The sequence below is a fragment of the Cucurbita moschata genome, unplaced genomic scaffold (genome assembly GCF_002738365.1).
Source record: "Cucurbita moschata cultivar Rifu unplaced genomic scaffold, Cmos_1.0 Cmo_Scf00022, whole genome shotgun sequence".
In the NCBI taxonomy this organism is placed as follows: domain Eukaryota; kingdom Viridiplantae; phylum Streptophyta; class Magnoliopsida; order Cucurbitales; family Cucurbitaceae; genus Cucurbita; species Cucurbita moschata.
Genome location: NW_019268538.1, coordinates 2,345,352 through 2,368,844, shown reverse-complemented (window position 1 = coordinate 2,368,844; position 23,493 = coordinate 2,345,352). Strand labels below are relative to the sequence as shown.

The window sequence follows — 23,493 nt, the reverse complement described above, 5'->3', positions numbered from 1 at the left end:
GATGTCAAATGGAAAGGTCATCGCTCAATGGCTTCTTAGTGCTTCAGAAAATGAGATTCTAACCAAGAACAAAAGCACGACCCACCTCAACAAACAATCGATTTGAGAAAGACGAAAGACCGGTTAGAACATTCTATTGTTTTTAGTCATTCTACATTCTATTGTTTTTAGTCATTCTACCAACCTCTTGGACGCACTAGATACAGATTTCCATGTAGGAACAAACACCAAACCTTGGTTAAAGAGTATCTGGCGAATGCCCGTGATGCAACGTAACTATCACCTATAGCAGCCTCCTCAAGTTTAAAAGAATAAGCAATGAAAAAGGAACATGCCATGGAACATTTGACAAGGTCCAAATATTGAAGGCTGCAGATAGGACAATGGCCAGACCCACGTCTTTGACACATTCCCATCTCACCCAACTTAGGGCTCTGCTGATGCAACAAATAGTAGAAAGAACCAAAAAAATAAAATGGTCAAAGCCCAGCATCATAAATGGTGAAATCCAGTATACCAACTCATTCAATTACAAAAGCCAGCCTTGGGAGTTGACAATTAGCTTACAAATAATTGCAAAGAACAAGATATTGACAATTCCAGTATCAAATAATACAAAGCCATTTCTTTTCCTCTCCTTTTTTTTTTTTTTTTTAATACAGAGAGACATCACATTCTGAAGAAATGAATTTCTCTAACTTTACAGGATCTCTATATGTATATATAATATATATATATCAGCTATATATATTCATATATATGGCAAATCAATTGGATGAATGTGATGCAGCAAGAAGAGCTGCTCCAATGCCGGATCCATCTTCAGTTACCCTGAGAATTACATGTTTGGCATTATCTTCTCCCAGAATCTCAGTCAAAGCTTCAAGCAAGTACTCTCTGAACATTGTGTAATTAGTATATAATCCCCCATCGACTGCCACCACCGTTCTTTTCATATTCACAGCACTTCTACTTCTTACTCCTGCAATTCCTCCTGTGCCATCCCGCCCCATCTTCTTTAGGATACCCAGAATGCCAGCAGCTACCAACCGGGCAGCTCGGCGCGTCACTGTGTTGCATATTCTTACTACAAGTTTTCTAGCTTTTAAAGGGACTTCAAGAATCTGGAAAAGCGGATACACAGAGAGAGGAAGTGTTACTTGTCTGAATTTTGTGTCAAATTGAAGGGGGGGGAAGGAATGATAACGGATAGTAATAGCATAATTTTAAAGATCCTCTACCCCCAAGGTGTCCCTCAAGATCCTTGCTACTTCCCTTAAGTCGGGAGACTCGTCTTCGTGCATCTCAGCCATTAGAGGTGTTCTGAACACATAAAAGCAATCAGTTACTAGTTCCAAATTAAATCAGAAACAAAAGTTTAGAACACTGTCAAATTCATAGTTGTAGGTAAATACGATTCACATGCAAACCCTAGTTGTTCAGAACAGTGCTTGCAACCATAATTGTGCATTACATGATATGATTCACATGCAATTTAAAATTGCCTATCTATTATTTTCCACAAAGAATGGCCAAAGTCAACTTCATTTTCAATAGGCACGAGAGAAAGGAACATACGTCAACACAAATGCCATGGATAACCTGGATGAACCTGACCCAAAAATATCGGATTCTCTCGACATTTGAAGAATCACTCTTCTCACAATGTCACCCAGGTACATTCCCGATATCATCTTTTCAAAACCCTGCTCAAGACTCACGCAAGAGTACAAATTAGTTTCCATATGACAAATTAGTGGTAGAAAAAGGGAAAACTAAGCAGTACCTGATCATTTGGATTGGGGCTGTCAAAATCCAAATCAATATCATAGGAAGTTCTAGGCAAATGAGAGGACCAAAAATTTCCCCACTCCATGTTAATAACCTGACCAAGAAAATAAGAACTTCAGACAATCACATTTACTTTAAAATAGCATCCACATAAAATTTAAAAGAAGATTTAAGGACAGACTGGCTCCTACCATGAACCCAGAGGTTGTATGAAGTCCTTGACACTTGATAATAGCATCTGTACGCTCCAAATAACAGGCATTGGTACCAGTTCCAATTATCACTGCAGCAACAGTGTCAGCATCCTGATAATGTCCAAGAGCTAATGTCCCCACAGTGTCATTTATCTGCTTCAAAGATATATATGGACTCATGACCTCCGAGTAATGCAACATTTAGCACCAACTTCCAATCCAAGTATGAAAAGTAGTCACATAAATTACAAGTCTATGGCTTACCAAGCATTTATGTTTGGCATGCATGTCTTTAAGAAAAGAGATCATCTATTGACTCCGGAATATAAACTATTATAACAATTCCCAGTCTCCTACCAACAAATTTGTAAAGCTCCTCATACTTTTTTCTATTAATTGCATATTGTATTCTCTGTTTTCCTATTAGATATGGTGCATGGGATAGAGAAAAAAGATAGTACAGGCTTTGGTATAAATGAAAAACTAGAAACTTAAGCCATGAGGACCAACCTATAAATGTCTCAGGAACTAAAAGCTGAAAACAATTCTAGTTCCATAAATCACCTTTCCAACTACAATTTCTTTGATCACAATGAGAGGATATGAAAACTTACAAGTGCTGTGACTCTTATGTTGAGACCCTTTCTGTTCAATGCTTGTTGCAAGCACTCCGTAACATCTCTCCCAACCTGAAAAATAAAGAAGTTTAGCACCTTGCAGAATTAAACATGTTTTCTAGGAACGTATAATTTGATTGAGAATTTAATATAAAGTCAATACTCAAAACAAGCACCAGATTCAGAGGATTGATGTAAGAATCCTTAGAGAAAATGCAAAGCATGCTTAGTCATGAATGGCACAAACAATAGAACTAATACCCCACCCTGCCTACACTATGGCAACAGCACAGGAGAATTTATACAAGAATGAATTTTCACTCCCTCACTCTTTCCAAAGCCTAAATCTACAGAGACACCATCCAACTAACCATGTCTTCAATGGAAAATCCTTTCGTCCACTTAATTAACACGCCAGATGAAATGGAAGTTTGTTTTGTGGGAAAAGAGAACGTAAAACCAAGGTCCCTTCTCCCACCTAGAAGAACCTCAGAATCATTTCCTTTATCAATAAATTCCTTCAACGATGAAGCAATAAAATCAAAGAGATCCTGCAAAAAAAAAAAAAAAAAAAAATCAAGTAAAATTTGGTTTAAATGATATTATGTGGACACAATAGAAACTTAAACAAACTAGACATTAGTACAATATCAAGGAAAAAGATAGTTACATTGCCTGTGCTGGTCATTAAATGCTGGGGAATTGGAAGCCGCTCCACATCATGCTCAAGAATTGACGATCTATTACCTTCCAATTGAACACTCAAGACCCTGAAATTTGTACCCCCTAGATGAAGGGCATAGTGGGTCCCAATCTCCTTCCTAACGAGAAGAGTATTATCAATGTAAAAATATATAATCATCCAAAACACTCATTTCATGAAAACTACAGTCTACAGCTTCAACTTTAAGTCATATACCGAGAAAAAAACAAACACATAGACCAAGGGTAATATTGTTATACTACAGCCAAAATAGAAAACTGTAGCTCAATAATAGTGTTATAAACCATTTTGCAAAGCAGTGATTCTTACTTCAACGCAAATTTGATTGATTTATCGAGTGATTAAAAGTAGATGAGAAAATGATTTGACAAACAAATGTTTAAGTGAAACCTAACAAGAGGAAGATCTAGCAAGCGTCGTAAAAACGAATAAACAGAAACGAAATATCACCCATAGGGTGCGAAATAACAGAATAAAGACGAACCAATTTCGGTGAAGTTCAACAATTCAAAGATAGACACTGATGCAAACGGCAAGAGAGAGATATATCCTGCAAGCCATTCTAAATTCAAATCCTTATTTTATCATCAAACAAATTGAAAGGAGAAAAAGACAATAGACGAAACGGCCATTATAGAAGAAATTAACGAGAAGCCAATGCTGCTGAATATTTGACATTGAAATTGAGAAGCAACCGAAAAAGGCCGCAGCCACAAGGATAGCGCAAGTGCGAAACAATTGAGGAAATGAAATTAGTGAAAACTTGACCATATTTATCGCATAGAATCGAGCAACAAATCATCACAGATGAACAAAAAACTAAGAGGCTTAACTACTCCTTAACACTAATATTCTGAAGACAACCGCAGACTGGCCTCGCTGATCAATAATAAGCGATAAAACCCCATGGAAATAGAAGATTACCCGTCAGGAAGATTATCAACGAAGGTGAGGAGCATTTTGAGTTTGGAACCTCCTTCCGAAGCCAAACCAGCGTGCATCTCCACAGCCATGGCGTCGACCACCTGCTTCAGCCTCCCAACAGAAGTCTCACAATCCTCCTCCAGCTCTTTTAAAACCCTAACCACTCTCCTCCATTTCCCTCTGTTCTGCACTCTCCGACCAACCACCCCGGCGGCCACTATACACGCCACCACTGCAACACTCACAGCCACTCCCACTACTACTCTCCCCATGTCCCTCCACGATCACTCACTCCGTCCAAAAACTCCACCGCAATCTCCTCTCCTACAACTCATTCCAACCAAGCAACACCGTCGGAACATGCATTCCGCATTCGATTCACTCCCCCTCCCGTAAAATCCTCGCCGCAATAACGTCGTTAAAACCACATCTCACTACTTCCCATACACCGGCGCCACCAAAGGCCTCTCCAGCATCTTCGAATCCAACCTCACAAACCGGTCGCCACCAAGAAAAACGGAGAAGGAGATTCAACAACACTCCGACAACCGAACCAGACGCGAGGGGATGGGTTTGCGAGGGAGACTTCGCAAATTGCTAGCAGAAGAAGCATAGGAAAGTGGATGGTCAAATACTTATAGAGTGATCAAAATGACCATTTTACCCCTAAAATATCTGGAAATTACTAAATTCTATTACAACAAAATTCCGCGGCGATTTTTCACCGTGCCCTTTCTTTTTTTATTAAATAAAAATTAAAAAAAAAAAAGTTCTTGTTTTATTTATATTTGCCGACTTTTCCATTTTCCCCCTTGTAATCTTTGTCCCCATCCATCCCCAGCCATTTCCACCAAGTGCCCCTGATTTATTATATAATTACCATTTTGCCCCTTCCTTTTTTTTTTTCTTAAAAGTCACCGCCCTTTATTTAAATTTTATATTTCATTCACATTTTATTTTTAAAAAATTGAAAAATTAAAAATTAAAGTTTTTTCTTTTTTTTCCTTTAGTGGGTTGTGGCCTATAAAATCAGTTGCAGTAATAATAAAAAATAATAATAATAATATAGACTGAAGAGGATAGCCATGGAAGCAAATTGATGGCACTGATTCTCTCTCTACCCATATAATAATAATAATAATAATAATGGAATTATAATTGAGAATTTTTTAAATGTCAAAGGTCCAAACAAATTGACTTAATAAAGAAAAAAAGGGGGAAATGTGGATATGGGGAGGGGCAGGATGGGAAAGAAAGGGAAAGTTGCTGGGGGAGGGAAATATAAATAAAGAAAGTTAAGGGGAGGAAAATCAAAAAAGGGAAAGCGGAGACGGTAGCTGCTTATTTGGAGGATGCGACGCCGTACTGCCAACTGTTTCACGCTAATAACCAGCTGGGGAGGAAAATAGAAATAGAGAAAGTTAAGGGGAGGAAAATGGAAGAGGGGAGAAACGGCGACGGTAGCTGCGTATTTGGAGGATACGACGCCGTACTGCCAGCTGTTACACGCTAATGACCAGCTGTGTGTGGCAGAAAAAGCAACTAATTCTGTACTGCGCTCTACCCTTCCTTTTCCAACGCCAAGATTTCTATAAAAAAAATTAAATTCTAAATTTAATTTCTATAATTTTAAATTTTAAAATTAAAATCTCGTAAATAATTTATAATAGTTTCTTCCCAATTCCAAAAATTAAAACAAAAATAAATTTACCATTTCACTTCTGACAAAATAATAATAATAATGCACGTTGTTGTAATTTACGTGCCTGCCTCTGCTGTCTTGCACTCCCACCTATTTTACCAACTGTTTTTTTAGTCTTTCAATAAAATTAATTGACTTTTTTAACCCAAATGATGAGTTGGCATGGCATTCCCTAACCCCAACCGTTGCATGTTTAAATTTAATTTTAAATTTTGTATTAAAATTCTCTTAATTCTTTTATTTTTACTTTTTACTTTTTATCTAATATGCGAATTATTACCCCTTTTTTTTTTTTTACCCCTTTTTTTTTTTACCCCATTTTTGAAAAGTGAAGGTTAGGAATGATCTTGTTTAATTCTTTGGCATATTTTTCACGTTTCTTAAAAATCACATTCAATTCTTTGGCTAAAGTTTTCAACTACCAACTTCCTTTTGTGTTTCAAATTTTTTGCTTTTGATTTTAAATTTATTTTTTAAAAATTAACGATGTTACTTTTACGTTTATAAGTTTAATTTTTTATATGGAGAATTTTAAAAATAAAATAATTAGATTTAATTGATGGATAACTCTTTCATTTCAAAAAAATTAAACCTATAAATATTATTTCTACTTATGAAAATTAGAAAGAAAAAATATATATAATATTTGTTTTCTTCACAAAATTAAAATGAAAATCATTGTAACTAAATTTGCAAGGCTTCATTCCCTTTCCAGACTTTCGATAGTAGACTTCCACCTCACAGTTTTTAAACTTGCCTGCACTACAATGATCCAATCTCTTGGCTCGCACACTATACTGTATTTATCTCTGACATCAGTTGTACTACATCGGTTAGTGTCTAACTCTGATAATATTTGTAACAGCTTAAATTTATCACTAGCAAATACTATTTGCTATAACCCATTACATATCGTCACCAGTTTCACGATTTTGAAAATATGTTTGTTGTTTAGCCTTTGTCCACTAATGTCTTGTAGTGTCTGATGACTAAATTTGATACAATTTGTAACAACTCAAATCATATACTAATAGATATTATCTGCTTTGACCCATTACGTATAATTATTAACATTACGATTTTAAAACGCGTATATTAGAGATAAATTTTTATTTTCCTCGAATATCGCAAACGTTAGTTGATAATATATAGAGGTGTTAAATTATGTTTGGTCATTATAAATATTATTTTAAAAATAAAGCTTACATTATTTACTTAATTTTGGTATTAGATGGACCTAATTGGTGTAATTAATCCACGATATAAAATGAAGGGATGCCCTTGATTCGCACTTAAGGAGCTAAATCACGAAAAATGAGACAAAAATGCGTCTCGAAGTTGGTGCGGGAACGCGAAAGCATTGAGTTGGCAAATAAATCCCAGCCGTCCAGATTCAATAATGAAGGATCGTACGGTGGGCTTTTGGGTTAGTTGGTTTCGATGGAGCCGATTGTCACCAACTAAACCATGATTTAATATGTTGATAAAAAAACAGTTTTTATTCGATGTTTCAAAAACATTTTTATTTTGAATTTTGAATTTAGTTTTCATATTACAATGCTTTTCATTTTTCATTACTACTTTATTTTTGTCATTTACGTTAAAATAAATAAAACAATTAATTAATAACAAAAACTTAACAATTTTAAATTATGTTGGATGACATTATATTATATATTTGTATATAAATTATTAAGTTGTTTTATAATATAGATTAAAAAGTGATTTAAATGAACCCATTAATTAATTTTGACAGTTAGTAAATTAAACAACTAAATTTCAACCATGAAAAGGAGATTAGGAGTTGTTTAGTTTAATTTAATGTTAAATCTTGACTTAAAAAGGGCTATTTCCGACCAATGAAAGTGCCAAAACTTTTGGTCAAAAGAGGGAGAGAGAGAGAGATGTTTGTGGCTGCTTTTCTTTGCTTTTATGTCTCTTTCATGAGCATATTTATGGCGGTGACTAATTTCCATTGTCACAACTCGCATCTTTGACCTTTATTTATTTAATTAGTTAATTAATTAATTAATTACTGATTTTAATACATTATTTACATGTTTAATTCGAGAGAAAATAAAAATAATAAATAACCTAAGTTTATTATTTTATGTTTTTCTAATAATTTGAATAAGAATTTAAATATTTTTTAAAATATGAAAAATCATTATAATTAAAACTTTAAAGTTTAAATAAGAGCTTACTTTTTTAATTGTTTGTGAGTTTTTTTATTTTTTTATTTGTTTATTTTAGGGAAAGGAAATTATATTTATTATTTAAGGGAAGAGCTATAATTAAAATTTATAATTACGTCACCTTGGACAGTCAACATGGGCCCACAGAAACATAGAAGGTGAATCTTACCTAATTCACCTTTTTATTCATTTATTTCTTTATTTATTTCACTATCTCCATTCCTTTCGACCAAAAGCCAGCTGTGACTTTATAATTTTCGCACGTGACAGTTTATTTTTTTTAATATCAAATAATTTAAAATAGGATGAATTTTGTTTTAAATATTTATTATTCTTGTTGAACTTAGGTAGCCCTAATATTTGGTATACAAACTTATAAATCTAATTTATATTTTATTAAAAAAATATTTAAAACTGAAATTAAAATTTTAGAATTTATTAGATTTGAAATTAGTTTTTTTATAAATTGATTTTTCATAAATGTATTAAATATAAAATAGGTCTTTTTTTTTGTCGAGAACTTAATATAATGAATTATTTTGTTATATTTACAATTATTTACTATTGTATTTTCTTTTGTTTTATATGGTTTTAATTATTCAAACTAATGTTTTGATAATAAGGGACTGTTAAGGTAACAGGTGGGTGACGGTGAAATGCTCAACAATGTCATCAAGCCAGATGTGACCATCCAGCCTATCTTACGTGTCCATATCAACACCGCCAAATATGTCCACCGTGGATGGGGGACCACGGTCATCTTTGCTGGGTAACAGCCTCAGAGGAAAATAAATGGATGCATATATATATATATATATAAATTGTTAAAATTATTGGAAATGGAAGAAATAATTGGAGAAATGTACGTTGGGAAAACATTTTGAATATTTATTAATTTAAATAAATTCAAAGTTTAAAGGTGATAGCCACATGGTAATTTTGTTGACTCGTTTGCACGAAGGGGCGATGCCACGTCAGCAGGATGATAAACTGATAATGGGATTGAAGAGGACTTGTTATTACAGGGAACTTGCCGGTGCGGAGAAGAGCGGCAAACAATGGCGGGAGCTTTGAAAAGCTTTTCTCCGATAGCCATGATCAATGTCGATACAGAACTTCTGGTCCAATTGCCTCAGAATGATTGCAATTCTAGGGTTTTGGTACTCGGAAGCACCGGTCGGGTCGGAACCTCCATTGCCATTGCTCTCTTCAAGTTCTCGTCATTGGCGGTCGCAACAGGTGATTCTTCTGTGTTTATTTTAACTCGGTGAGTTTCATTTGTAGGTAGGTTTGAATTTGACTTATTTCGATTCTTTTCATTTCTGTATCTCTAAGTTATTCCTTAAAGTTGGTTTATCCGGCGTGTTCTCTCGTTTAGATCCTTCTCCATTATGAAACTAAACTGTTGTTTACCGATTGTTAATCTGTGGATTTCGAGCCTTTTCTAAATTGTGATGCATAATGATATAAGGTGCGGCGTGCTGTGAAACGGAAAAAGGTGCTGCTATGGTTGCGACAGTTGGGAGAAACTCTCGATTTGTTGAAGTCGATGCTGAGAATGTAAAATCATTGGAGGCTGCTTTGAGAGGTATACTGATTCTTCTAATTTAGTTTATGATTTCAACAGTCGTCTTTGATTCTATTTCTTCTCCAATTTCCATTTCGTGAGTGAAATATGAAGCTCCTAGTCATACTGTGAGCTTTTCCTCCTTCAAATGGAGTTTTCAATTTAAAACTTAGCGGTCAAATTACAATCCAATAGTTTAATATTCTGAAACATAAAGTTGTACCCACGAGGAAATAATTTCATACATAAAGTTTTACCTTCGAGGCTACGAAAAGAGTTGTGTGAAATGCAAGAGATCGCTGTTCAAGGAATTTTCTCTTTATCTCAAACTTTGAATAGCGGTATCCTTTTCCTTTCTTTGTTATCATTATTATTAAAAATTCTCTGTAATTTGCGTTGCCTATTTATGGAAGTTCCAACACACATGGAGTCTCCTGCACCTGTTGACGCCTTTCTTTTTTATTGTTTAAACTACACACCGTTATTACTCTTTTTTAAAGTTTTAGCTCTGAGTCTCTGACAAATAACATGGTATTGTCTCTAGATGTCGTGTATGGTTAATTTCACGACCTTTTTTTTTGTTGACTCCAAAGACTGTCAAGCGACCAGAACTTTGGTGGTTCTGATGAGCTTTTGACCTTGGTGTAAAATGCAGATGTAATTTAATATAATATCATGGTTTATTTATAATAAGATTAGTGAAATTACATGTAGGGATCAATTCCTCACCCCCCTTAGTTGTTTTTTATTTTCTTACCATGGAATTATTTTGTAAGTAACTGATTTTTGTGGTCAAACAATTTAAAATGAAAGTATTATACATACATTTGCCCCTTTTGATTTATGAAATATGTCTATCTGGAACAAAACACGTGAAAATCTTGCACCCTAAACTAAGGGCATTCAAATCTTTAACATATTGCCACCAGGGGTGCTTAACTGAAATCTTTAGCTGTTACTACAGATGTAGATCCTGTAGTTCATACTGCTGGGTCATTCCAACAGACAGAGAAGTGCACCGTACTTGAAGCTTCCATAAATATCCAGGAAAGAGCTGCATTTGCATTAAAAATCCTGCTTTTATGATCATCTATTGATGACGTTCTTTGTCTATCTGCATACAGCCTACGTTGGTGCTTGTGATGATACAAACTATTCACGGAATGCAAAAGCTTTCAAGAATAAAGCTATGGAGGCAAATATTCCAGCTATTACAACTGCATTTATCCTGGAGTGAGCAATGGTACATAATGTACTAATCGTGCACTTTTCTTATGTGGATAGTTCTTATTATGTGGTGCTGCTAAATCTATTAGATTGAACGCAATATTCAACCAATTCATTTTCCTTGCACAAAGTATAGGAAAGATATTGTGTAAGCTAATGGGCGAGTGGTAGGTTGAAGTTGAAGTTTAGTTTTCATGGGCAATAAAAGCGACATATTCAAGTCAATGCTTCGTCTAACTGACAGTCTTTTCTGTTTCACCGAGCCAGTAATGGTGGCAGAGCTAGTACGTGCTGGAGAGATGAAAGCAGGGGTGATCCCGATAGGCTAAAGAGAAGTCCCTGATAATCATGCAACTAGTGAGTAAACCTCACGACTGATGAAGCAACTTTTCCCCATCACTTATAATTCAATACTGTACTTGTACGAAAGGAGGTAAACAAACTCCCCATGCCAACAGAGAATTAACAATTTATAATCTTCCGGATTTGGTGTATTCTTTAATAACCTCTGTATTTCCGTCGAGGAACCTCTGTATTTCACGATTTTATATGAAAATGGAAGAAATCAGGGTCAAAAGATTTTGATTTTTAATGCCGTCATGTTTTATATTCAGCATAACCTTCAGTTAAACTAGAAAACTTTGAGGTCGTTAGTATAACTAATTATAAAAATTGATATGGTGCGCTTTCTTCAGCAACTAAGCGTGAATTATTATCTCAGATTCTACCTGCACTGCAGGCAATGGTGGTGCTGGTCCATCTATATTAGCTACTAGTTTCTTGCTGCTGGGAGAGAAGGTGGTCGCCTATAATAAAGGTTAGTGTCAAAACTGAAACTTGTTTGTCTATGGAATATTCCAGCACTTGATGATTTTGCTGGAGAGCGTGTATCCATGAGGGTGAGAATCAAATTTCTTATATTTATACACACAAATTTCTGGTGAAAGAAGACATAGCTTTATCAACCATTTGATAATTTGATTTCTGATTTATCAGGTGTTGGAAGTAGTTGATTTATGAAGAATGCCCCTTTTTCTTTTTCTGTTTTTGGTTTAATTCTGATTAGATGAGGCTACTACATGGATAGCAGGTGACGAGAAGGAAAGTCGTGTAGTTTATGTAAGAATGTGATTTCTCTGGGCACAGACATGATTTTAGAGAATTGCTTTCAACAATGAAAACAGGTATGAATCTTCAATTTCTTCTTTGTTTCTAGAAAGTATCTGACATTTATTAAAAGAAAACAATGACTACTTCGTTGTACTCACACTATAGTATCTGAAATTTTTGGAAAGTGATGGTGAGAGGAATGGCATTTTTCAAGATGTTTGTGAAGTGCAACAAATTTCCAATCACAGTTTTCAAAACAATTCTTTTTTCTGGATAATGTTCTTTGGAAGTTCACTCTGGATTGTGGAGATTTTCTTTTTCATTTTGAAAAATCAAGAATATCATAGCTTTCCACCCAATTAACTCCTAAATTAGAAGTTTCATCTCTAAAAAATCCATTATGTAAGATTGGCTCAACTTTGAGAAACAATAGATAGAATTTCAGTTCATTCTTCTGTTTGTGAGGTAGAAAGATGATGTCCACTAAGAACTCATTATTTGTTATATTGTCTTAGCTTTGATCATCATCCCTCGTTCTTATTTGACCAAAAACCAATTATTTAAAAGTACATTCTAGATGGAGAAAATAAAATCACGCCATCAATCAAAAAGATTGTGCTAATCACCCAGATCCTGTGAATCAAGAATCAAGTAGAACACTACAAACACTAATAATACAAGATCGAAAACCTTCAACAACGAGCGAAAGTCTAAATTTAGTTTCAAAAGCCAAAATTATCTTGATAATGTATGTTCCCAACCAAGCTTAAATCTATCAAACACAACAATTTCTGAAGTGGTATTCTTGAAATTTCATTCCAAAATATCATTTACAACGTGAACTACTCATGTCAAAGGTGTTCACAGTCAATCTAATGTTCTCTTTTTCTTCGTTTCTTTTTCAGAATACACCATTCTTTAAAAAACGAAGAGAACAAAATCAGACCACATATAGTCATCAGCATGAAGATCTGGAATAGTACTTCGTCAGCCACAGATCAAATTCGACATAAACGTAAAAAGAAGAGGGTACATCGAACACACGAAAATGTTATGCAGAAAATGGTAATTACTGGATTGTTGAAGCTCTAAACTGTAGTAGTTATCCTTATTCTTGTGTTAGCATCCTGTCAGAGACTCAGCCAGCCATTAGATGTTGTGACACACCTGTTTACTCATCTCTTCTCTGTCTGTACATGGCACTGAACAACTTCAAACTTCCTCTGTGGAACACCTACATATTACTTCCTTTGTGGCATCAAGGTTGTTGCGTTAAGAATCATGCCTCCACCTCCTTTTCAAGATTTAGCCATCAGGAATTCCCATGAGCCAATAGTCAACTTTTGGCTGTCTCACCCTGAGGGGACAAACTGCAGCTGGATTTCTTGATAGAATGATCAATTACTCGGTGCACCCAAGCCATTTGAAAGCCTGAATTATATCCTGATGTGTTCGCATAGTTCTTATGGATACCTGGTTGATCGAGTAAATTCTGATCCACTGGTTGATCGAGTAAATTCTGATCCACGAGAACCATAAGATCTCCATAGATCTTGCCACTGAGGCCTAACACTATTTCTTTCAAACTGATGACCTTGATGAACATCTGTATGTGATCTAGGGGTGCTGCTTGCATTGCGTTTCTTTTGGGCAATTCTCATCTCTTCTTCCGCATCATATCGGGAGCGCTGAAAAGACAGATCAGTTTAGGCTACAATCATCTGATAAAATGTATTGAGCTCGATAACATAGCCTAACACGATATGCAAGAGCGACTCGTGTAAAACTAGAGTTGCCACTGGAGGCTGCCTGCCGTGGGGGTACTTCTAGATCTAAACAATGCATGGACATATTGCAACTTGAGGCAGAAAAGAGAATGAAAATAATGGTCAACAATGAAGAAACCTTTCTCTTGAAATTTCTATAAAAAAGTTGGGGAAGAACTCCCTTTTGGGTACCTTAATAGGATCTGAGAGTATTGCATATGCCTCTCCAATCATTTTGAAAAGTTTATCAGCATCCATGGGGACTCCTCCGGCTATATCCTTCCATAGCACGTTATCTCCGTTGTCTGCTCTAGCCAAGGACTGACCAGCCTAAACGAACGAACAACCCATATTAAGAAAGCACAGAGACAAATAAGCATATCTTCAAAGTACACAAAATTAGACCTTGTCTGGATGGTATCTGAGAGCAGCTTTCCTGTATGCCTTCTTAATTTCAGCTGAAGATGCAGATGGATCAACTCCCCTGCCACAAAGGTAAATTACCGTTATTCTCATAACCTAAAATTAAAGGACCTTTCTCAGAATTCCCATCCTACTGGGAGGGGAAAGAGGGATGTCTTTGTTTCCTTTTATTATCTGAGTATTCGTTAAATGATGGGTGATACTTACAGAATAAGGTACATGTCCAATGGAATTTCCTTTCTCGACTCTTCTTCAACTTCTGCAAGGTGGAGATGAGCTTGTCTCAAATCATTTGCACTGGTACTCGATCTATCGGAATTTCCATACTGATAGGTCTTCTCTAATTCCTTAGAAAAAAGCAATATAAACTTCTGGAGATCATTAGCTGCTTGACCATAGTCTCTAATCATTTCATACAAAGTGGCCCGTCTAGAAATTGCCTGTGAATATAAAAGCTCTATCAGAACATACATGTTAGTGTTCATCTATAATGGTACTCTAATTTTTCTTTGAGAAACCAAGAAGAATTGAGGGATATTTATGTTGACAGCTCGGTGCCCAGTATAAACACAACAAAGAGAAAGCTTACCTTGAAAAATTCTTCATCAAGGGCTATGGCAAGACTACAATCCGCAATAGCATCAATAACTTGGCCCTGAGCTTTGTATGCAGCAGCTCGACTGTAGAAACAAAAAGCTGAGAAAGGACGTGACTCGACATTGCATGCCAAAGCAGCTGTGTAGTGTTCAATGGCTTCTGAATACCTTCCTGCCTGAAACGCTTCATTCCCAGCATCCTGCACTCATTTAAGGAGAAAAAAAAAGGTATGGGGATATAATGCAATTATGAGAGTAAAAGATATTAAGGCATTAGAAAACGATATATGGATATGATCAAGTTATGGCTGATAGGATGGAGGAGCCTTGAAGGCAGTCGACTTATGATACCTTGTGACATACGAGCTCCCTCATGGTAATGGCCAATGGTATTGATGATTCTAAAAACTTTCTTCCATTCCTGGAACTTAAAATGGTCAAGCTGGGAAAGTGAAAACATTATTTTTCCTTTCTTGTTTATTTTCTTTGTAATTTACTTCTTTATCAGTGAAATACTTGTTTCTTCTTCAAAAATATTAGGAAGCATAATAAATTACCCAATCACTGTAGGCACTTCCTCCTCTTGCATTAAAGAAGCCAGACCCTCCTCAAGTTTTCCCAGAAGGAAGTAGCACTTGAGAGTCAAGCGGCATCGCCAAATCCTAAAGTACAACTTCTTTGAGATTTCAGAAGAATCCAGATTTGAGGTCTGACTGACAATATCTTCTGAAGGAGAGTTCTTTTCAGCAGAATCTACGGTATGCTCACAAAACTGAATCACCTCCTCATATCTCCGAAGCTGCAGATTTTTTTTTAAAGAAAAGAAAGTGATAAAAACCCAGAAACCATTGAGTTATGATGCATGAAAATGAAAGTTAGTTTACTTGCAGTAAAATCTCATATGATCTCTCAAAAGAATTCAAAGGGAAAGGGAGGAAATCGAGGGAAAAAATACAGAAAACGACGATAACATTAGAGAAGTGCAACAAACCATGAAAAGAGCCTCTGCTTTCATTTCAATTAATTTTTCAGAGCATGAGCTTATTACCAAAGCCTCTGAAATTAATTCCAAAACACTCTGCATATCACTGGATGTGCTGTTTAGCCGAAGTTCGGCTAAACGTTCCATGCATTCAGACGCTTTCTGCAAGTCAGTAGAAACAGTTAGAACTGGTCATATAGATTACATCACGCCTATTAGAAGTGAAAGATCAACAAAGCAAAAAACCATACATACCTTCCTTGACAAGTTTGGTCACTATCAAAGGAAACAAAAAGGTTGAAAAACTATGGAGGTTCAATAATTGTAACGACCCAAGCCTATCGTATTGCCCTCTTTAGGCTTTCCCTTTCGGGCTTCCCCTCAAGATTTTAAAACGCATCTGCTAGAGAGAGGTTTTCACACCCTTATAAAGAATGCTTTGTTTTCCTCCCCAACCGATGTGAGATCTCACAATCCAGGGCCCAACATCCTCGCTGGCGTTCGTTCCCTTCTCCAATTGATGTGGGACCCTCAAATCCATCCCCCTTCGGGGCCAGCGTCCTTGCTAGCACAACGAACCCAAAAGCTTAAACTTTTTAGTTGATTGACCACTAAACACAACATCAGAGTTTGAGGCCCTTTGTTCAAACCCTATAATGTTGTTTCATCTCTAATAAATATTGATAACCACTAGCTAATAAATTTTCAAGCCTACAAGTGAAGAGTATTAAAGTATTGTTATAAGATTGAATTCCTACAACCCATCAGCTTACGCTTTTAGATTATCCATTACTTTGTTGCACAAATTGAACTTCCATGAAAGATGATAGTACGCATGTCAAAAGGAACAAAAAACTAAAAGTTATCACATCTTAGAAAGAAAATCTGTTACCTGAGCATTTTGCAAACCATCCGAGGCTTCCACTACAATTTTCCGATCCACATAGATATCATTCCCAGGTTGCAGGCACTTCTTGAAGAACTGTACCGCATCGTCAATTTCCCCAAGGCCAAGGTAACAGCTAATTTATAAGATAGTACTTCAGTGATATGTTATGAACATAATTTTCAAAATCTACTTCAGCGAGCCCTTACTTTGCAGCTCTAAGGTACACTTTATAAAAGCTGGGATCTATAGCAGCAGCCATTGTACAGTCACTGATTGCGTCTCGCAATCTTCCAAGAGACATTCTTGTTGCTGCACGATTGCTATAACAAAGCATCAAAGCCCTGAGACAGCTTCTAGATGACTCATCTTTTGATATACAATTCACTCCTCGAGTGTAATGGTCCTCAGCCTTGGATAAATCACCACTTGCATATGCCTGGTTGCCTCTGTAACATGTTATGCAAACAAAAGAGAAAGAATCTTGAAGCTGACAATAAAGTATAAAGGATATCTTGACACAAGAAAGTATAAAGGTAAGAAGAAATCACAAGTACCAAAAGCCTAACCTCAGTCTCCACTGTTCACAAGCCTCCTGGGCAGCAACGGTTGCTGCTATCGTAGAAACCGACTCTTGCTTCATCTCCTGGCCTTTGTTCATCCAAGAATCAACTCCTTTCTGACTCATTTGAGATGATATTGGTGAAGGATTCCCAGAAAATGTAACAAATTGCCCAGAAGAGGATGGCAATGAAACTTCAACAGCAATTGTTGGGGAAATATAAGAATCTTGACCAACTTTTCCCCAACTTTTCTTACTGTATTGGCGTTTGGATGCAGATAATTGACCTCGAGCAGCAGAAGAGGCAGCAAATGTAAAGTTTGATCTTGATCCATCCTCTGAATTTGAAGCAAAACTAAATTGATTCCTGCCATCGCTATCCTGCCTCTCGAATTTCACGCTCGAATTGGCTTCTGTTTCTTCTGAAATAGCAGCTAGATCACCACTCATATCCAACTCTTCATTTGCAGATTTGTAGCTTTCAGTATCCACCCCTGAAACAGATTCTTCTGGAGGACCTTCAGCGCCATGGTTTATATTAGAATGGTAAAGAGAGCCTTCACATTCTTTCACTTCAGTTGCAGAACAACCAGGTTCACTCATATTTAAGCTTTCTGTAGCATTAACCAGATCTTCATCTATAACATCATTTAAGACCTCAGGTATCGATTCATCAAATACAACGGAGTTGTTGTCAAGATTAAGCGATTCATTGGATGCCAGAGAATTTTCACGAGAAACTCGACCACGAGACAGTGTTTCGTGGTATGGCGAAACATCCATTGGTGAATAGAATTCAGATGCCTTGTGTCTCTCCTGAGTCTCCTGATCAACGCGCAACCGAAACATGGTAGAATTATATCTTTCACTCCTACTCTTTGGCCTGAATTCTCTAATTGGATCGCTCTGTGCACTGAATTGAAAATTTTCACTGATTCCAGCAGAAAATGTTTTTGTTTTTACAACTGGTGTCTTAAGTTCTACAATATCTTCAATGTTCAAATGCTGCATCTTGTTGGGGAGTTCTGAAACTATAGAATTACCAACTTTACTGTCCCACAAACCAGATTTAACCCCTTCATTTCTAGTTTTATGAATTCGTGCAGAATTACCTTGCCCTTCTTCAATGCTCAGCTTCCTCAAGTAATCCGGAAGCTTTGATTCAATGGCTTCATCAACATTCAATTTCTTCATTCCATCCAAAACTTCCCTCTCTGAGGTTGTGCTCCTATTTTCTCCAAATACAAATGGCTGATTCCCAATGACACCCGACTCAGATTTACCAAAGATAGAATCCTGACCCGAAAATGCCGCCGGAAATGAATTCCCGGTGAACGGCCGAAGCGTTTCCGGGACTGCCGTAGACCTCAAATCCAGGGAACTCGTTTGCCTCCTCACCTTCGTCATTCTCGCCCTCGTAATACCAGACTTCGATCGAGAAAGCGATTGCGTAACAAAACTGATATTGGAATACCCATCATAAGAATTCGATGACCCAGAAGCATTATCATGGAAGCTTGATGAATTCATGTCGTCTGGGGATTTAAAGGCTCAAGAACGCCAGTTTCCTCTCAATGCAGAGACAACGATCATGGCGGATTCAGAGCGAGTATGGGATTGAAATGGAAAGTGGGCAACAGTATATTTTGTGGACGGAGTTATTTCCTTGGGTTGGAAGGCAAAAAAAAAAAACGAAAGGAAGAGAGCGAAACAAAGGTTTTTTCAACAATCAATCACAGGTGCGACGCTGATAATGAAGCTGGTTGCCTTCCTTGGCTCTGCTTTTGATCTTTGTAAGGGCGCTTTCAATATCATGTGTTGTGTTGCAGCTCCAATCCCTTCATTTATGTCGCTTTCCATGTTTGGGGAGTCACCATAGGTTACTATAATTAAGTTTGGATTACATTATTTTACGTTTCTTTTTTACCATAGGTTATAACTAAACTAATTTAATTTGGATTACATTTTGTTCTTCCCATAGAGGACGATTGCGAGGATATGATCGTACTAACATCTTAGCTTCGAATATTTATATAGAACAAAAACCATATGACCCACTTGGACCCAAATGTCACAATCTAATTACATCCTACTATAAAGAGACACGTTCCATCCGATTGATTAATCTATGAACTCAGGTGACCATGTTATATTGTCATTTGGTAAATATGTTTGGCCGCCGGTTAATTACCAATTAATTTTTTTATTTGTTAAATTAATAAAAATACTTTAAATTTTGAATATTCTTAAATTTTAAAATAAAAAATATTCTTAAATTAAAAAAAATAAATATTTATTTTTATTTTTAAGATGAAAATCATTAATATTTTATTTTAAAATTCTCTCTTATTTTAAAAAATATCTTTAAATCGTTAAAAATTTAGAATTTAAATATAAATTTTAAACAAAATAAAATAATTGAGGATTTTTTTTATTAATCTAAAATGAGAAATTTAATGCTAACAAAGAAAATACAAACTAATAAGTTACTATAAATAAAATTTTATTGAATATATTATTAAGTTCAATTTTAGAGGTCATATTTATTGCAAATTATTGAGAGGGCGAAAAAGTCTATATGAATTATTAGTATTGGAGCAGATGTGGTGTGGGGCCACCATTTGGTCTAATATTAAGAGCTTCGGAAATTTTTTTATCCCAAAAAAAATTATTTTTGGTAGGAAAAAACATTAACTACAAAACATATATTTTTTTAGCTATTGGTTGGTCAAATTTTAAATAATAAATAAATAAATAAATAATTGGATTTTAATAATAATTAAACAGCATGCAAATAGACATTAATAATTATAGTATATGGTCATTAATTACACATTTCCTAGGATTCCCTTGTCTGTTTGCCCAATGTTTCATAGTATTCCTTTCTCAAGCTGTTGTATTCTTCACATAATCTCTTTAAACTTTCCATCTCTTCCCTAGAAGCTTTCTTCTCCTCCAACCACATTTTTATTCCTTCAATCTCCTTCTTCATCTCTTTAATTTTCTTCGTTTTTGCCTCAACCTCTTTCTGCAAGACCTCGAGTTCTGAACCTGCAGGCTTGAATTCTACATGCACAAATAAACATCGTATACTCTAATATTGTATTAAACAAAAAAATGTAAGAACTCGAAAAGGTAATATTTTTAGAGGTCAAAATTAATAAATAAGACACACCTGATGGGTCAATTTTCGAGCTGCTTGGATCCATTTATTCGCTAAAGTAATTTGCTTCGAGTGGAGTTGAGGAAAAAAAGAAAAACATTGGTTTAGGGAAAAATCTATAGCTCGAGTATCACAATCATTACATCATCTAAACATTCATGCAAGCTCAACAGAAAAATAACCTCCATCCTTCAATCACCCAAAATTACCATTCTAAAATGCGCCAAAATGCGCTAACATGCGCTAACAATTATTGCTCAAACAAAGTTTTAAAAATTGTATATTAAAATTAGTGGAATTATATAAAAATAAAAATATAAAAAAATTGCAGTTTATTTGGGCTCGGCCCATTAACGTTTTCGATGATATTAAACAGAAACAGCCCAACACGATTCTGAAATGGACTGAAAAAAGACGGAACACGAGGCATGCCTCGCACGTGTCATGTTTCAGACTACATTAACAAATAAAATTAAATTCATAAACTTAAAACCGTGTTTTAATTAATTATTTTATTTTATTTAATTAATTACACCATATTTATGTAAAAACATCACTAATAAAATATTAAATAAACTAAAAAAATATCATATAAACACAAAATATAAGCTTAATTCAAGTAAAATTCATAACTCATGTCCCGTTTCCCTTCGACTAGTTAAGACATATATTCTTAATCAAGAGACCAAATGTTCGAGTCCAGTTAACTCGAATCGGGATCGAGTAAAATTAAGAAAATAAATTAAAATTGAGCTTATAATTCAAACTCACCTTTCTTTCACCTTCCCTCTCCCAAGCAGCAAATAGGGTTTTTCTTCTTTCTCTTATGCGTTGTTGAGTGTGAATATGGGTGAGAAGAAAAGGGTTTATATCACATGAAAATGGCTCAGAGAGGGAGAGAGATTTTTCTTGATGGGGAAAGAAAATGAAGGGCCAGGATTTAAGTACATAGAGATGTTGGGCTAATGAAGGCGTATGATGGCAATCATCACTGCCTCGTTTTGTCTTCTACGGTGTGATGTGTAGCACTGAATCACACCCCCTGAATCTCTGTGTTTTTACTCTCTTGACTTTGTTATTTTTTTGGGCATGTAAGGCATCTGGATTTGCATTATTATTACTTCCAACGTTTATATATATATATATTTATATTTTTAAATATTTTTCCCTTTTTGTATATTAAAATAAATCAACGCTATTTTTCAACAAAAACTTTACGAATATACTTTAAAATATAATAGGAAGATAATAATATTCGTAATTTCATATACTTTAATTCACGTGTATTGTGTTTATCTAAGTGCTAGTTTGCTAGGGGTATTTTTAGGTTAAGATGAATTTGAGCCGGATTTTGAACTGTACTGATGTACAAATTTTTTAATTCAAACAACCCTTATTAAATGATAAACTCAATCCAATCTACTAATAATAATAATAATAAATTAATTAAATTGTTTTAATCGTTCATTCCAATTTAACTCATAAAAATTTTAATTTATATGAATTCAACCCAACCAAGCGGATGGATCGCAATAAATAATATAATGTTACCATAATGACGTAAATATTAAATATTAATTTTATTTTTAAGGATATTTATATAAATTTGGACTTTTTACTGAGCTACTATATCTGTAGCTTGGGTGGTCAACATTTTGTTAGGTATAATTGTTTGACCATTCGAAAATATTCTATTTAATTTTGTCATCTTTAAATTTAAGAATATTTATTGGCACGTACAATAAAGATTCTGGTCGATAAAATACTTTACATTAATAAAAGACTTTTATTAATTTTACTATTGTCGATAAAAATACTTATAAATTTTTTAAAATTTCAAGGATATTTTAAACTTTTAAATATACTATTATTATAATTTTATGAAAATGGTCGATTATTTACTTTTTGTTATTGTTTAAAAAATACACTTAAAATTTACAAAAATTTATTTATTCCCTTCAAAAAAAAAATAAACGTCGTATATTTTCATAAAAATTTTTTTAACATCAATGGACGAAAATTGTTTGATTTATACTCTATTAATTTTATTTATTTGCACACGTATATATTGACTTTTTTTTAAATAAAATCGGGAGTCAATTGATATACTACCACTATTATTTTATTATTTTTACTTGTAGAAATAGTTAGTTAATCAATTTATATTAAAAAAAAAAAAAAGAAACCACCGGAAAAGGGAATGCTGTTTGGTTTTTAAAAAACGACATGACGTGACTGGCAAAATAACGGGGTTTTTTATAATGCCATTTTCAAAGCATATCGTATTCACCTGACGTTGGCATTCGATGAGTCCGCATGCAATAAGGTTTATTGTCGTTTTCTTAATTTTATTGTCGTTTTATTCATTTCTTATACAATTTAAAAAATCAATAAAATGTGAAAATTACTCTTGATGGCCATATACTCCCATGTGAAAATTTCACCGGCAATCCGAAGAAGCATAATGCCACGTCATTTATTGACAACGTTTGACCTTCTAAGGTTTTGGGAACTCCGTTGTCCATAGCACATTCATAGTCATATACTCTCATGAATTTGTCCATAACGTATTCGCGTATATCATAAATTAGCAGAAATGGTTATAAAAAGTAATTTTGATATGGTTTCGAAAAATTAAAAACATAAATATATTACGATTTTTATAAAATTTATAATAACTTTCCCAAAAATTACCAATTACTAACACACATTTATAATTGAATAAATGGAAAATCTATAAATTTCGATTTAGAGATAAAAAGTAAATTTTATGAACGTGAAAATTTATAATAAAAATCAATAAATACAGTAATGGGTGAGTAAATACTAATGACAAATGTAATTTTTATGTATTTATAAATATTATTTTTATTATGTTATGGTGAATATGTTTTAGCAACGAAAAAATTAAAAATTTTAATTTTTAAAAATAAGTGTGAGACAGTTGAGGTACGGACAATTCGGTAATTAAGAGACATTCTCGCACGTGCACTGCATGGTGTTAGGGTAGCGATATTACCGAACAAGCACTTTTTTTTTTTTTTTTTTTTTTTTGTTTTTTTAT

At 34.6% G+C, this 23,493-nt stretch overlaps 4 protein-coding genes across 11 annotated transcripts; 1 reads left to right on the top strand and 3 right to left on the bottom strand.

Annotated features, from left to right (window-relative positions):
* Positions 1-495: 495 nt before the first annotated feature.
* Positions 496-4,855, bottom strand: LOC111459831 (hexokinase-3-like). The gene is made up of 9 exons (XM_023102908.1): positions 4,251-4,855; positions 3,273-3,423; positions 2,974-3,153; positions 2,600-2,674; positions 1,983-2,138; positions 1,787-1,885; positions 1,579-1,706; positions 1,242-1,323; positions 496-1,124 (listed from the first exon to the last, which is right to left on the bottom strand). The coding sequence occupies exons 1-9, from the start codon at positions 4,520-4,522 to the stop codon at positions 768-770; spliced, it is 1,500 nt and encodes a 499-aa protein (XP_022958676.1). The 5' UTR covers positions 4,523-4,855; the 3' UTR covers positions 496-767.
* Positions 4,856-9,082: 4,227 nt separating this feature from the next.
* LOC111459328 lies at positions 9,083-17,053 on the top strand. Of its 8 annotated transcripts, XR_002713271.1 has the most exons (11): positions 9,084-9,386; positions 9,619-9,735; positions 10,679-10,957; positions 11,209-11,298; positions 11,663-11,758; positions 12,032-12,125; positions 12,957-14,312; positions 14,450-14,540; positions 14,791-15,594; positions 16,695-16,833; positions 16,921-17,053. XR_002713271.1 is itself a non-coding variant. In XM_023102177.1 (8 exons), the coding sequence occupies exons 1-5, from the start codon at positions 9,206-9,208 to the stop codon at positions 11,282-11,284; spliced, it is 576 nt and encodes a 191-aa protein (XP_022957945.1). In that variant the 5' UTR covers positions 9,083-9,205; the 3' UTR covers positions 11,285-11,298; positions 11,681-11,758; positions 12,032-12,125; positions 12,957-13,305. The 8 variants fall into 8 exon arrangements, 5 of the variants coding, with proteins under 5 accessions (XP_022957945.1, XP_022957948.1, XP_022957944.1 ...); XM_023102177.1 differs by lacking the exons at positions 14,450-14,540; positions 14,791-15,594; positions 16,695-16,833; positions 16,921-17,053 and having other exon boundaries at positions 9,083-9,386; positions 10,679-10,761; positions 10,839-10,957; positions 11,681-11,758; positions 12,957-13,305; XM_023102180.1 differs by lacking the exons at positions 14,450-14,540; positions 14,791-15,594; positions 16,695-16,833; positions 16,921-17,053 and having other exon boundaries at positions 9,083-9,386; positions 10,679-10,761; positions 10,839-10,957; ... (1 more) ...; positions 12,008-12,125; positions 12,957-13,305.
* LOC111459321 (TPR repeat-containing thioredoxin TTL2-like) lies at positions 12,840-19,313 on the bottom strand. The gene is made up of 11 exons (XM_023102168.1): positions 17,274-19,313; positions 16,914-17,153; positions 16,711-16,840; positions 15,828-15,980; positions 15,394-15,635; positions 15,188-15,257; positions 14,830-15,036; positions 14,448-14,680; positions 14,223-14,301; positions 14,010-14,147; positions 12,840-13,739 (listed from the first exon to the last, which is right to left on the bottom strand). The coding sequence occupies exons 1-11, from the start codon at positions 18,794-18,796 to the stop codon at positions 13,515-13,517; spliced, it is 3,240 nt and encodes a 1,079-aa protein (XP_022957936.1). The 5' UTR covers positions 18,797-19,313; the 3' UTR covers positions 12,840-13,514.
* A 732-nt stretch (positions 19,314-20,045) lies between these two features.
* Positions 20,046-22,993, bottom strand: LOC111459736. Its single transcript, XM_023102764.1, has 4 exons — positions 22,838-22,993; positions 21,201-21,437; positions 20,442-20,507; positions 20,046-20,360 (listed from the first exon to the last, which is right to left on the bottom strand). Exons 1-4 carry the CDS (start codon positions 22,991-22,993, stop codon positions 20,106-20,108), a joined length of 714 nt encoding a protein of 237 aa, XP_022958532.1. The 3' UTR covers positions 20,046-20,105.
* Positions 22,994-23,493: the final 500 nt, after the last annotated feature.